The following is a 16320-nucleotide window of genomic DNA, read 5'->3' on the forward strand; positions in this document are numbered from 1 at the left end:
CTGAGCCTGCCAGGAGTGATTTCTGAGCATAGAGCCAGGAGTAACCCCTGAGTGCTGCCAGGTGTGACCCCCCCAAAATAAATAAATAAATAAATAAATAAATAAATAAATAAAGTTGAAAAGTTCTGACCTATGTCCTTACACAAAGGACACTTTCTTGGGTATTTGGAAGACCAGCCTATTTTACTCTTGTTTTAATTTTTTTAATGTCACTTCCCCAGGAAGACTCTAGTGTTTTAAGGCATTGTATCCTCTTATTTGTTTTTCCTCACTGGAATGTATGAGCTCATGGGTTTCTGACTGTCTTGTTCTTTCCTAGAGTACCATCATCGTGGAGAAGACAGTGCAAGACCTTATGAACCTGATGCATGACCTGAGCGCATACTCAGATCAGTTCCTCCACATGGTATGCGTGAAGCTTCAGGAATACACGAATACTTGCACTTTGGCCTACAAGTAAGTAGAGCTTGAGTTGGAGGCTAAGCAGCATCTCCACAAAACTGAAGGAGGCACTGGTTGTGCTTGTTGCTTCTGTAGTCCAAGGTTGGTTTCCCACAGTGGAAAAAAAATACTCCACTCATGTGTTTATGAAAGGGGATAATGAGAGCTTGGGCCACAGAAACTGTCCCCTAGACTCATGTACCTACAAAGTTGTTGTAAAGGATGATAAGACATGGTCACCTTGGACTACCATGAGTCACTTAGAGCTTTGCTTTTTTTTTTTTTTTAAATGTGAGTTGCAGCCCCATAGGGGGCATCACATCACTGAACTTGGAAAAAAATTTTTTTCTGAAATCTCTCTCTCTGTCTCTGTCTCTGTCTCTCTCTCTCTGTCTCTCTCTCTCTCTCTCTCACACACACACACACACACACACACACACACATGCCCCAATGACACACAAATTAATAGGGGTTATAAGTTGAAAAAGCTTAAGAAGTTCTGTCTTAAGACATGTCAGCTGAAAACCTAGATCAGAAGACCTGTCCTTCTTCAGGAAGTCCCATATTGAAACTTTGCTCTTTAAAAACCATTTTAAATCCTTAGTCATCCAGAATAATCTAGGTATGATTTCTTTCCTATTCTTTTTTTTTTTTTTTTTTTTTTGGTTTTTGGGCCACACCCGGTGTTGCTCAGGGGTTACTCCTGGCTGTCTGCTCAGAAATAGCTCCTGGCAGGCACAGGGGACCATATGGGACACTGGGATTCGAACCAACCACCTTTGGTCCTGGATCAGCTGCTTGCAAGGCAAACGCCGCTGTGCTATCTCTCCGGGCCCTTCTTTCCTATTCTTACAAATGTCTTGCTCCTAGGACTATTGCCTTCCCACTGGCACAAAAGGACACAGATAGTCCTGTTTTCAGCATCAGTGAAAATTAATACCACTGTTACAAACATCAGCACCTCTAGTTTCCTTTTCTGATTCCTTTTCTCTGAGGTTCAGAAATTTCTCTGGGCTAGTAGAAAAGATCATAGCACTTTTCTTTAAAAGCTAATAATAATAATAATAATAATAATAATAATAATAAGAAGAAGAAGAAGAAGAAGAAGAAGAAGAAGAAGAAGAAGAAGAAGAAGAAGAAGAAGAAGAAGAAGAAGAAGAATAGCAAATTGTGGTCTGGTTGATAAGACATGAAACTATTAGTGGAAAAATGTATATATAATAAAACACAATGTGTATGTTATATATAAGGATAGGTAGGTACTCATGTGGTACTAACACAATACAGAATAAAAGAGTAGAAGGAATAAAAACACCAGAGAGAGAAGGTGATTAAAGTCAGGAAAGGTTTCACAGAAGGCGAGTTATGTGCTGAACCTAGAAAGTTGAATGAGATTTGGGGAGGTAAAAAGAATACAAACAGGCATTTCAGGAATGGAGTAGAAATTCTAGTTAGTTGCTTGATATTCAGAGGGAAGAAAAGAGAAGAAAGTATGATCAGAACAGAGTTCCTGGTTGAATATGGAAGGAGATCATCTTGAATAAGAAAAGTAAGATAAAATCACAATGCATTTTTTATTGGGGATGGGGTGGGAGTGCAGGTTATACCCGGTATTACTCTTTTTTGTTAAGTAGTGACCTTTGACAATGCTCAAGAGCCTTTATACCATGCCTGGAATCAAATCTTGATTGGTTACATGACTTACTCATTACCTTTCATACTCTCTCCCTGCCCAGCATCTTAAAAAGTAAGACTTGGAAATGTTGATATTGTATAGTAAGAGGTCTAAGAAGCAGTGTTAAGGGAATATTAACTTGACTGGGTAATGAAATACAAATTAATGCCTCCCCTCCTTTATTCAGTAGTAAGTATTCACAAGTATATGAACTGAACCATGTCATGATGTACTGCCAATCATTTTAAATTTATTTGGTCCATTAATCACTTATAAAAATGATAACATACTTAGATTAAATTTTTGCATATAATCAATAATTATCTTTCATGCCAGCAGTTGTACTGAATAATAGTGATTTAAAAAAATAAGTACTTTCAAGCATAAATATATATTCCATTAGAATAAACTTAAAGAACGAAATGGAAATAATGATTTAAAGAAGGAAGTGAAAAATATACAACTTGGAGGCCAGAGCAATAGTACAGTAGGGAAGGCATTCCATAAGATCTCTAAGCCTGCCATGATTAATTCCTAAGTGCAGAGCCAGGAGTGACCACTGAGTACCACCAGCTGTGGCCCAAAAACAAGCAAACATACAAATAACAACAAACCCCACAAATCTTAAAGAAAAGTTTAGTTATTCACACATAAACACACATATTTTGAGGGGGCACACCTGGCAGTGTTCAAGGGTTACTCCTGACTACACTCAGAAATTGCTCCTGGCAGGCTCAGGGGACCATATGGGATGCGGGATTCGAACCATCATCTGTCCTGGATAGGCTGCGTGCAAGATAAAAATGCCCTACTACTGTGCTATCTCTCTAGCCCACATATATTTTAAATGTAAAATGATGGGTAACATCACTATGGTATTATGATTCTATTGGATATACTTATAATAATGATCTAAAGGTGTGATTATTCATAATATTCCTAAATTAATTATGTATCCACTTTAACTCATACTTATATGAAAAGTTAAGCAATATTTAAAATGTAGGAAGGGGGCTGTAGGAAGTGGGTAGAGTGTTTACCTTGCATGCATTCAACCTGGGTTTGATCCCTGTCATCCCATATGGTCCCCCTGAGCCTGTCAGGAGAATCTCTGAGTGCCTCCTAGTGTGACCCTCCAAAAACTGTAGGAAAAAAGAATATTGTTACTAAAAACGCTTCTTAAAGCAAAAAAAAAACGTTAGTAAGTTCCTGTGCCTTCTAAGATTGGGATTTCTGAACCATGACATTTCAGGGGCCAGAGCGATATAGCACAGTGGTAGTACATTTGCCTTGCATGCGGCCCACCTGGGATGAATCCAGGTTCTATTCCCTGAATTCCAAATGGCTCCAGAGTCTGGTAGGTGTGATTTCTGAGTGCAGAGCTAGGAGTAATTCCTAAGCACTGCCAGGTGTGGCCCAAATACCAAAAAATATCAAAAATTAAAAATTAAATTACATTTCAGCTTTACAGAACCAAACTCCACATCAGTTGTATCCAGTATCTAGTATACCAGATACAAATCAGAAGACATATTGTATTTTCCAGTAGAATTATTTTATACTTTCAGAAATGCCCATTTTTCTTTTTTTTTTCCAGTTTTATTGAAAGCTAAATAACATCAGGTACTATGAAAACTATAAGTTTTCAGTATGCTAATGAGATGCACATAGATAGTGCAAAATGATTACCACCAGAGAGTGAACTAAAGGTCCAAACTGTACCATAATTACCAGTGTTTCCTCTGGTAAGAACATTTTAGATGTACTTGCTTAGCAGCTTGTTTGTTTTTATGGATTTTATTTATTTTTATTTATTTTTGGTTTATAATCCTGTAAAAACTTCGGGATACAGCACACATCTAAGTATTTTAGCTTCGCTGAACTGGCTAGCAAAGTTCAAGTGCTTCACACAGTGAAAATGAGCCCTTCTTTATTGTAGGTGGTACAACAGATCAGGCATTTCCCTTGCATACAGCCAATCCAGGTTTGGTCCCCAGCACTCTGTATGGTCCTCTGAGCTCATTCAAGATTTGGTCACAGACCTAGGAGTAAGCCCTGAACACAGGTAAACCCAAAAACCCAAATAAAGAGAGAAATAAGAAAAAAAAATGAAGCCCTCTTATCCACTCCCCCCAGGTCTCCTTCCTCACTCTGTTGCCTCACAAGGTATGAGTTTGTGAGGCCTTTGACATCACCTGATGGTATTCAGGGCTTACTCCGGGTTCTCTGCTTACAGTTCACTCCTGGCTGCTTTCAGAGGACCATATAAGATGCTAGGGATTGAACCTGTGTTAGCTATATTTTCTGGTTGTGATTTTGCACTTTGCATCTTGTACAAATACTTTCTCCCAATAAGTAGGTTGTCTTTTTCCACTGTGTAGATGCTTTGTAATTTATTTGGAATTTTTTGTTTGTATTTGCATTAATTTCTCTTGCCATTGAGTTGAGTTATTAATACTTCTATGAAGCTATAGATTAGGAATGTATCACCTATATTTTGTGCTTTGGTGGGCCACACCTGACAATGTTCAGAGGTTATTCCTGGCTGTAGAATGAGAAAATACTCCTTTCAGTGCTTGAGAGACTATATAGGGTACTGGAGATTGAACCTGGATTGACTATAAGAAAAGTACCTTGCCCACTGTACTATCTCTAATGCCTGTTCTAAGTATTTTTATTAGGTTTTATACCCAAGTTAATTTTTATTTATGATTAGTGGTCTCATTTTATTATTTTGAATGGGTCTGGCCAGTTTTTCTAATATAATTTATTGAAGGGGCTTTTTATTCTCCATTGTACGATCTTGGCTCCTTTGTTGTAAATGTAATATGCATACGTAATTTACGGGTAGCTATTCTATTCCATTGATTTCTGTTTCAGTGTTTGCTCCAATAGTTTTGACTACTATTGCTTTGCAGTTAGTTTAAAGCCCGAACCATTATGCCTACATCTTTCATCTTTTCTTCCCATATTACTTTATTGTATTTTCTGGTTCCATACAAACTTTAGAATTTTTTCTATTTTCTTGAAAGAATGCCATGGTGGTTTTCATAGGAAATTAATTGAATCTGTAAATTTGCTTTAGGTAGCATAGACATTTTAACAATGACTTTTTTCTAAATGTATAATCACAGGATATATTTGCATTACTTTTTCATGTCTTAATTAATGAGCATCATTTAGATATTAAAATCTGAATGATAGAAATGTTTTATATTTTAAGATCATTTGAATTCTGATAACATTGTTTTAAATTTATTTTTAAATTTCCATTTAATTTTGAGCATTATAAATAGTATAAATCTCTTATATTTTTATGAACAGCCATAAGATATATTTTATCTTTTGTACTTATTTTTATTCTTTGTCTTTTATATCATCATACATTATTCATAATTTCTTTTTTAAGTTAATATCTTTATTTTGAACACCTTGATTACAAACATGATTGTGGTTGGGATTCAGTCATGTAAAAAACAACCCCTTCACCAGTGCCATATTCCCATCACCAATGTCCCAAATCTCCCTCCTCCCCATCCCACCCCACCTGTACTCTAGACAGGCTTTCTACTTCCCTCATTCATTCACATTGTTAGAATAGTTCTCAATGTAGTTATTTCTCTAACTTCACTCATCATTCTTTGTAGTGAACTTCATGTTGTGAGCTGTACCTTTCAGGCCTCTCTTTTGTCTCTATAAATTATTGCAAAAATGTCTTTTATTTTTCTTAAAACCCATATATGAGTGAGACTATTCTGCATCTATATCTCTCCTTCTGACTTAATTCACTCAGCATAATAGATTCCATGTACATCCATGTATAGGAAAATTTTATGACTTCATCTCTCCTGATGGCTGCATTATATTTCTAACAGAAAATGTTGGTAAAAACTAGCTTTAATGGCTAGTATTATACATAGCGTGCCCATTATGAACTAAAGAGGACTCAAGAATCAAAATCCCTCTGGTGACCTTGTACATATTGATTTTTTTTTGTAATTTTGGATGAAATTATTTGAGTTTATATAACTTGGCACCTTATTCATTGTAAGAATCTTTTTTTCATCATTTATGATCTTACCTTTCAACATGTCATGTGATGAAAAGCTTAGAATTTTCACAGAGCAGACTGGCCATTTTTTAGCAGTTTCTTGTTTTGAAATAATATTTACTATTCATTGGACATACTCTATGTTTTTGTTTGTTTATTTTTTCCAAATCACTTCATCCTTCTACATGTTAACTTTTCAGATATGTAAAGATCACTATCATGGACCACTTAGTTCTCCCCTTCTCCCAAGCTAAATAATCTGTTTCCTCTTTGTCCTAGCTTATAAACAATTCTGGTCATCTTTTTCTCTTGCCTAATAGCTTGGCTGTGTCTATCTTAATACATACAGAACCCAGGGTTCATGAATGTCCTTTGTACTTTTACAGCAGCGTTACCTTCAATGTACAGGACCCCGGGTCAAGTTCATTATTTCTTGTTAAACCCTGTCAATTGGGTTTGTCAGATACTGATTGAGCATCTGTCAAATTCAAAATACTACGTAAATTTGGGGGTGCAAGAAAGTTCATCAGTCATAGATATGCCTTTAATGATTTTATTCTTGTAGGTGACAGGAAAGAAAACTTGACAAGACACTGGTCATTTTATCCATTGTTTCAATTTATGATAAAAGTAAATATGGCATGAGGTAAATATGACATGCTCCAAGAGGAAAAAATTACTTAAGGAGAACTGGAAAGTCTTTGTGATAGAAATGGTCTAGACTGGGCCGGGCGGTGGCGCTGGAGATAAGGTGCCTGCCTTGCCTTCGCTAGCCTAGGACGGACCGCGGTTCGATCCCCTGGCGTCCCATATGGTCCCCCAAGAAGCCAGGAGCAACTTCTGAGCGCATAGCCAGGAGTAACCCCTGAGCGTCACAGGGTGTGGCCCAAAAACCAAAAAAAAAAAAAAAAAGAAATGGTCTAGACTCTATGAAGGATGCAGTGCATCTGAACAGGATTTAGGCTTAAGGTGTTAAAGGAAGAAAGGAAGTAGAACAAAGTCAAGGAGGTAGAGATGAGTAGGCTAAGGAATGCTTGGGTTTGGGAATGAAAAGTCAAGTTGAAATGGAAAATCTTGAATGCCAGATTGGAGGAATTTGGTCTTTGAAAGTACTATTATGGGAAACATTGAAGATAAAGAAGCAAGGGTTCCAGGTACCAGGATTTAGGGAAATTTTCTCAATCTTTGCATGAAATCAGATGATGAGGCCAAGGAGAAGAAAAGTAAATGGAGGGGTAAGGACAATCAAGAGGCATTAATAAAGGGTCAATATGAACTGGAGAGATAGTACACCAGGTAAACTACTTGCCTTGCATGCAGCTAACTGTAGTTTGATCCCCTGGCACTGCATATGGTCTACTAAGCACTACCAGCAGTTATTTCTTATTTAATTTTGCGGGGGGGGGGTTTGGGCCACACCTGTTTAATACTCAGGTTAGTCCTGGCTATGTGCTCAGAAATAGCCCCTGGCTTGGGAGAACCATATGGGATGCCGGGGGATCGAACCGTGGTCCATCCTAGGCTAGGGCTTGCAAGGCAGACACCTTACCTCTAGCACCACCTCTTCTACCTCACCAACAGTTATTTCTGAAGACAAAGCCATGAACAAACCCTGAAAACCACTGGTTGTGATCTTCTCCACTCCCCACTCCTTCCAAAGTAGCTAATGTGATCCACTGGTGTAGCTCAGTAGAACTTGTTTGTCTTATATGTTTTTCCAGGGTTGGGGTTCCAATACTGCAATAAATAAAAAAGTAAATGTGTGTGTGTGTGTGTGCGCGCGTGCGCATGTGTTTATGTGTGTGTGTATTTGCAGTGTGGCCTTTGGCTAAAAGGTGTAGGAAAATGTAAAATTTATTTATGTTCAGTATTTTAAATATTAATTGAAAATAGCCTTTTCTGTGCTGTATTTACAGAGATTTTTTTCACCTTAAATTCAGCATCTTACATTTACTCATTAAGCTTCATGTTAATTTTAGCTCATAATTTGTCTATTGGGATCATTTTGAATCCTCATTCTATCGTCAAAAGATCTTCTCTAATTCCCCCAAATTACCTGTTATTTGATGATACCAGAAATATTTGTTTATGTGATCCATTTGAAAAAAAAGGTCAATGTTTGGTACATTAACCTTAGAATACAAAATTATGATTAGCAAACAATGGAGGCAAGAGGAGGGGAATGAAGATGCAACTGGAGACTAATACAGGGACCGGAGTGAAGGGTCAAGTGCTCTTTGATAGGGATAATGTGTCCTAATTTTGTACAGCAATAATATAAACTTAATACCATTGTAATCATATTATCGAAACTTAAAAGAAAGTTAGAGACTTAATATAGGGCATATTAGTTGCTTGCTTTACATGTGACTGACCCAAGTTCAATCTATTGCACCATAGACAGTCTCCTGAGCATTGCCAAGCTGATAAACAGGAATATGCCCTGTGCACAAACCAGGTGTGACTCCAAATTAAAAGTTTTTAATTGTTTAAGGAAAATAGTCTTTTATCTGTTCAACTGGCCCTTGGTGAGAATTTGCAGGGTGTGTCTCTTGAGACTTCTTTGAGATTAAGGCATTCCCATTCACAATTTCTGATGATGAAACTGGACTTAACTCCATGGCAGTTAACTTCAGAGCCTGTTTATGTTCATTTGTTTTGGGTCACACCCAGTGGTCTCTCAGGGGTTACTTCTGGCTCTGTGCTCAGAATTCACTTCTGGTAGGCTCGGGGGACCATTTGGGATGCCAGGATCGAACCACTGCTCGTCCTGGGTTGACCATGTGGAAGGCAAATAAATGCCCTACCACTGTGCTATCTCTCTGGCCCCTCAAAGCCTGTTTTAATAGCACTTTTCTCACCTTCTGCTTATATGCATCTCTATGCATTCATTGTGCTTCTGTAAAAGTCATAATAGTCCTTCCCCAAGCATTGTTTTGAAATGTTTAGGCCTTTAGAGGGTTTTTGTTTTTTTTTAGCAAACTAGTAACCCACTCACACCCAAACACACAAACACACACCTGCAACTCTTAATCATAAAAGTGATGGAGATGCCAAGCATCCTTATCATCATTCATAGTAATGCAGCTCAGAGTTCACTTGCCCTTAAAAGACTTGTTCATTTTTCACGTTGGTTATCCCCACCTGATTTGTAACTTTGCCTTCAAGTTCCCCCATATCCAAGGCTGCCGTGTGCAAGCTAGCTGTGAACACTGGAGGTTTTCCAAGAGTTTGATTTAGAAATCCTCTGTTCCCTGCTCTGCCTCATTTTTAGATTACATGTGGTAGAAAGTTTCAAGATTCCCTTGGAAATAAGGTGGTAAGCTTTAGCCAAATCTACCATGCCTTCCATTCAGTTCAGAAAATCAAAAACGATGTAACTAGTTCTTTGTGACATAGTTCCTGATTTCTAATGAGTTGCTACTTGTTCACAAACCATCATGATAATCATAATCATAAGGAATTTTGATTTCAACTTCTGTGATTTACCTTTTATTTTATAAGGATGGGAAATTTGGCTTGGGGCATTTTTCAGTCTGCCAGATAGCTGCACTGGTTCTAGGATTCTGTGCTTTGAATTAATTAAAGTTCCTCCAAAGTCTTTGGCTAAATTTATTAAATCTGTCTGAATGCTCTTTAGTCTCAGTAACTATTGATGCAATTGATGACTCCATCCTTAAAGTAAGTCATTTCCTTGGTTTCTGGGTTATCTTACAGTTGGCAAGTGAGTTCTTACATGAGTTTATAGTATAGTGATAGATCCAGGAGATAAAATACTGTTTTGTGGGGATGGGGAGAGAGCTTAAAGCCTATTGGAGAATGAAAGAGAAAAAAAATGAGTCCATAGCATATTCAAAAGAATTCTGAATGGTAGTCACTACTGTAGAAAGCCTAATGGAACGGGAAATTGATTCTGGAGATTAGGAGGAGATTGTAATTTGATTTGTGTCATTGTTTTTTAGGGGTCATATCCAAATGCTCAAGATTTACTCATGTTTTTATATAAGAGTTTGAGGAAGCATATTTGATGCTAGGAAACAAAGCCAGATTATTATGTGCAAGGAACATACCCTGTTGGATATACTATCCCTCTATCCCCTATGTAAGCTATTTGGAAAAAGTTCTCTGGCAGAAGATACTTGTAGGGGCTAGTGCCAGGATCAGACCTAGGGCTTTATACCTGCAAAGCATGTATTCTACATTTATCTGGCCTCCATTACATTTTGAGGAGATAAGAAGGATGCCAGTTAAAGTAAACTTAGCAAGGGAGAAAGTATCAGAAGCATGTCCAAGTGGAGGTAGATGACACCCTACACACACACACACACACACACACACACACACACACACACACACACACACACACAGGTTTTTGTGAGCCATAGCCATTCTGTTGGGATCAAATGACCACCAAATATAAATATCTTTGGAGATCATTACAAGATTTATTTCTATGGACTAATAGATTATGAAAGCTCAATTGGTATGATCTTAATAGAGAAGCCAAGAGTAGAGAAATTAAAAATAGTCTACTATTTCACTATAAAGGTAGTGGAGAAAGAGAGAATATGGCAGGCAAAGTGCTCCAGGTTGAATCTCTGGCCTCTCACATGGTCCCTCCAGTACTTCGAGGAGTGATCCATCATCACAGTTCCTGTAGTAAGCATTGAGTACTTCCAGGTGTTGCCCAATAACCAAAATCTGGGGGAGAGGGGATCGTACTAGAGATTGAGGTCAGATGAATGGATGTTTTATGTGTTATTTGAAGTAGCAAAAAATAAAGCCTAGTATGTGTTTGGAGAAAATTCTTTAGGCAAGAGGATCAATTATGATGTCAGACAGAAGGTGGATGGCTCAAACAATGTTTTTCTCTAGCCACCTTGTGTAGGAAGTAGAGCACAAGTAGAGTATTGGTTATGCATAGGTAGGGAGCTGAGTAATTCTGTTCACATGGTCTTTCATATAGGATGTGATCCTCAGTAGTGCACCATTTTGCCTTAACTAGCAGAGCTCTCCATTCATCCCCTGCTTGGAATATAGACATTACTTTTGCCTCTTGACATAGTGTCTCCATAGTCACCAGGAGATCAGAGCACTCTGGTACCTCTGCTGGTCAAATTCTCTTACACTATGTCCAATAATAGTCCCCATAACCAATGGTTCACCATACAGAGTAAGCACTGCAGTTACTCTGTCTCAGAGGCTCGATTAATTACAAGCCAATGTGAATTTGTTTCAAGGTTAGAAATAGTAATTATGTATAGCTTTTGGAGGAGGAATAAACAAAAAAATGATTTATAGGATTGTTAGACAACAGTGCACATGAACATGTCCACACACACATACTCAACATTCAGAACCCCATGATGCCTGTTACTTAATCAAATTTCACATACTAGGGAAAAAATGTTTTCTCATCACATGAATCCAGAGAACCAAAGTGTCCTTACTTCATCTCTTTGCATTTACTGCCCTCCCCCAGATTGGCACCTGCTGTGGAGTAATTAGGGCAGTCCTAATTTGGACAGCCAAATCCTGATTACAGTGAGAGGAAAAACAGGAAATGTTCTAGTTTCTCTGCCAGCACATGACTGTCTTAAATAGAAAGCCATATACAATTCAAATGATCCAAAATGATGGACTAGTAGGGAAAGGAGGGAGGATAGCCAGGCCACGTTGTAGTTGCTTCTTTCTCAGCAGATGACTTTCACAAACACTATCAAATCTATGAGTCGGCAATGCCCTCTGCTGAGCATCCATTTATTCTCCAGGTCTATCAGGAGAGCCCAAGTCCCCACTGGGAGTTGAGAGATCTAAGACAAGGTCAAATATAAGGTCAGACACATCTCACCTTTGTGAGGAGTCCCTCATACTATTCTCTAATGATGTCATGTTCTGCCCTTTGAATAAAGAGAGGTTTCCAAAAAGGGAACTGGGGACTTCCAGTCTTTTCCTTAATTAGTCACACCCCTTGGAGCACAAAGGACATATCAGCTGCTCATTTACTTCTGTTCAGTCCTCAGCTGCTTCCAAGCTTCTGGCCCCTGGCCCTTGGCCTCTTTGCCCAGAGGTACATGAAACAATTCATGTATCCTAAAATAGCTTTTTCAGGATGGGAAATCATATGTTTTGAAGTATATAACTGTTTCTATTTAGCATGGGTTAGTGAAGCAAAATTTTGTGGATGGATGTATGATGCTTTTCTATATAGTTTTGGATCTGATTAAAAATTGTAGTGAAACATCTTCCCTCTGCCTAGAGAGAGTGACATGAAACCTTAACATGTTGTTATTAGAAATGTGATCAGGGCTATCCTGCCTTTCATCCTTGCTAAGGAATGAGGTCTCACACCAGGACAAAGAAAGAGTTACTGAAGGATGAATTTGCTATCATCACCCCATGGTAGAAACCAGACCTGGCACAGAACCAGAGGTCTTGTTAGCCTCTGGTAGGTTTGTTGACTGAGTAAGGAAATTGCTGAACAGGTAGAATAGAACAGGAAATCCAAGGGGTAGCATAAATGGGTATGATAGGGAAAGACTGAGAAAAGTAATGATTCTATTGTGCTCTTTGGGAGTAGTAGGAATGTGAAGAGTTATAAATGAGAACTCCCATATGAAGGAAAACTATCATAGGTTTTGATGGAAACAATGACTTGAGCATAGTAGTCATTTAAGAAGATCTCACTGACCCCATTTTGTTCAATAGCAGAGACTGGACACTAGGATGTCTACTGATAACTAGATTATTATGGAACAATAAGCCAGGGCACTGTAGGAATGAGAGCCTCCTCAAACTTCTTTGCCACCTTTGCCAACCGAACTGACTTCAAATTTCAGAAGAGCCAATGGCTTATGCCAGCACCACTTTTGGCAAGCTCCAGACAAGCCTATCTTCAGATTTACCTCTTTATACCATGTGAAGTCATTCCTCATTGTCCTATCCTGATGACTTCTAGAACTGATACTTTTATTTTTCTTTAATATGAATTTTTATGACATCTTATAAAGTATGTGCAGTGTCTGGTTTTCAGAGCGCCTCAAGCAAGTGTGAGTTTTTCTCATGTGCTCTTTGAAGGATATGTGCAGGAGCTAGACTGCTACTTAGCTATTGCATAACATTTTTTATTAGGTTCTGTTTGATCTGTTGTTGGTTTACATCTCTTTTTGCCCCTGAAAAATAGTTAAGTTTCAACTTTGGGTTCACATCACAGTTCTTAAGGGAGATTTTAAAACACGCTTGAGATGTCTCATGCCAGGCTCAGTGAGATTCAGGGTAAGAACTGTTTGAAACTGTACTGAAATAGAGTCTCATGTGTGATAGTCAGAGCTCTGAACTTCTAGAAGGAAATTACAATTTTCTTTTTTTCACACATAATTATTTCCAACTATTAGCAGGTGTCTGTTGCTAGGTCTTTTTCTGCTGCTTAGTACTGAAGGCAGTAGCTTCCTTTTCCAGAACACAGCCACTGTTCTCCTAACTAGGAATTCCATGACAGGCCAACAGCCCTTTATTTTTTCCTTCTCACTCAGTCTGCTGCAGTGACCAGATTGCAGAGTGATACAGACCTGGCCTAGAATATAAATCCAAATCAGTACAGTACTTGTTGCTGTCTCAGGGCCTCAGTAGTAGCATTCTTCTGCCTTATATCTGCAGATCAGAACCGGTCTCCCACTGGTCCACAAATCAGCAGTTATAACCACTCAGTATACTGCCAGCTGAAGACCAATGCTCTTTTTGCCTTTTGCTGATCTTAACCACAGTAGTTTTGAGGATATTTTTCCCAGCATTCCAGATGAGAAAACAGAGGTTCTGAAAGATTCCACAGAAGATAGATATAATAGGGACACGAGCTGCAGAACAGTTGATCTGAATGAATTGATATGGTGAACCTGTTTTAGCAGAGCAGTTTTTTAGTTATGTCTATCCCTCCATATCACTCCTATATGTGGAAATGAGAGTGAGATCTCACTACCAATGAGATGGTTCTCAGGATCATGAAAAATAAGCAATATGTATATGGTGTTGAGAATTCATAGATCATGGCAGATGTGAAATAATTGTCAGCCATTATTATTGTTGATTGCTGCTAGGGGGGATGATGTTTTTGTTTATCTTAATTCAAATCATTGATTATCTTAATTTAAAGCATTGATTGTTATTGTTGCTAATATTCACTAATATGATGGAATAAAAGATATTTTATTCTGGTTTTGTATGCTTCATTCATTTGTATGCTTCATTCATGCCAATAATTTATTCATTCATTCAAGATGTTTATTTTATTCATTCAGCAGTTATTTATTAAACTTTTCAGCATAAATCTATGGCTCCAGGTTTAGGAGTGTATAAACTAAGCAAGACTTTGTGTGGATTTTACACTTTAATGAAAGAGCATAGGGAATAATCCTGGGTGATGTGATAAAGAAAGAAAAAAAGATTCAAGAGGCTAAAGAAATAGCACAGGGATTAAGGTTCTTACCTTGGCATTGCTAAACCCTGACATCGTATGGTCCCCTAAGTGCTGCCTTGTGTGGCCCTGAAAGCCACGATTCATCACCAGAGTGGCCTAGGTAATCCCCATTACCATAGGAGACAAGCAGTACTTTAACCATGGACCCAACTAGTCTTGAGTTGCCAGCCTGATCAGCCAAAAATTGTCAGGAGAGACCCCTGGACCTCTAAGCACCACTTTTAAGGCACACTTCCCCCTAAAAAAACATTCAAGGTTAGGGTGACACCAACAGGGAGGATGTCACTGAAGACACACATGAGTGAACTAAACTCTGAAGACTGAGTGGCAGCCATATGCAGACATGAGCATTGCAGACATGAGGCCATCCTTAAAGGTGGCAGCCAACTTAAAACTTAACTGGGTTCAGGATAGTGTAACTGGAATAGTGAGAAATCTTGTGTGTATGATGGTCCATGTCATTTGGGGATTTCTCTCTGCAAGTGAGGCTCACTTGAGTACATCCACAGTCCCGCAGAAAGCCTCTCTTCAGAATTGAAAGTTGGTAGAGTTTGAGCAATGCTTCTCAGGTGTTTTGCTCTGTAGCCAGGATTAGTGAGCACTGATGAGGGATCTCCTAAAAAGAAATGGGGGAAAATCTATATTTACTTGGGTTAAACTGGGATAGTATCTGCCTGAGATATCTTCTTTATGAAGCTGATAAAGATTTTCACATTTAAATGCTTGACATAAGGGGAAAAAAACCCTGAAAATTAGCATTTGAACCAATTCTAATTAGTTCTTGATCAACTATATCATTGTTCTCTTCTTGTTTTTTTTTTTTTTATTTTGGGTCACACCCAGCAGCACTAAGGGGTTATTCCTGGCTCTATGCTCAGAAATCACTCCTGGCAGGCTCAGAGGACCATATGGGCTGCTGGGATTCGAAATACCATCTTTCTGCATGCAAGGCAAACACCCTACCTCCATGCTATCTCTCCAGTCCCTCTTCTTGTTTTTTAATGTCAAAAAGTTGTGACCCATCATTTAAGAACTTGCTTCTCTCAGTAGAGATGAGGGCCATGATAGGAAGCTTGCCACAATGAGTGGTATTTGTAGTTAGAGTAGAGAAGGGTTCACTGTGACAATGATAGGTGGAACTGATCACTCTAGACAAGAACTGGGTACTGAAAGGCGATAAAGTGACATGCATGATACCCCTTCATTAACAGTAATGCAAACCACAGTATCAGAATGAAAAGAGAGACAGAGACAGAGAGAAGTAAAATGTCTGCTCCCAGAGACAGGGTAAGGGGTGGGTGGGAAAGAAATTGAGGACATTGGTTGTAGGAAAAGTACACTGGTGACAGGTGGTGTACATCCTATGACTGAAACCCAATTATGAACAATTTTGTAACCATGGTATTTAAATTAATTAATGAATTAATTTTAAAATATAAAATTATTTATGAAAAAAGAACTTGCTTTTTTCTAAAGATGGTTATTAAATTCTCCCTAAAACTTACTTTGAGAGTCCAGAATCCTCTTCCCCAGGTTCTTTTGAGCCGTTTCCAGAACTATGTGCTGCTTCTGAAGTTGTCATCTCCTGAGGCAAACCCACACCTTCACAAATCCCTCCAACAAGTGGGGGGTGACAGGAGAGAACCTGATATCTCTTAGCTCTTCTTTAATTGGTTCTGT

The 16320-nt window shown here is 38.4% G+C and overlaps 1 protein-coding gene across 1 annotated transcript in view; it reads left to right on the forward strand.

The window, feature by feature from the left end:
- The window catches only part of EXOC4 (exocyst complex component 4), an 871527-nt gene that overhangs the window by 669484 nt on the left and 185723 nt on the right, over positions 1 to 16320 (forward strand). The window contains exon 12 of the mRNA XM_049774305.1: positions 320 to 456. Coding sequence (XP_049630262.1) covers positions 320 to 456 — 137 coding nt within the window. The remainder of the gene's footprint in view (positions 1 to 319; positions 457 to 16320) is intronic.

Source organism: Suncus etruscus, chromosome 1 (assembly GCF_024139225.1).
Source record: "Suncus etruscus isolate mSunEtr1 chromosome 1, mSunEtr1.pri.cur, whole genome shotgun sequence".
Classification (NCBI taxonomy): Eukaryota; Metazoa; Chordata; class Mammalia; order Eulipotyphla; family Soricidae; genus Suncus; species Suncus etruscus.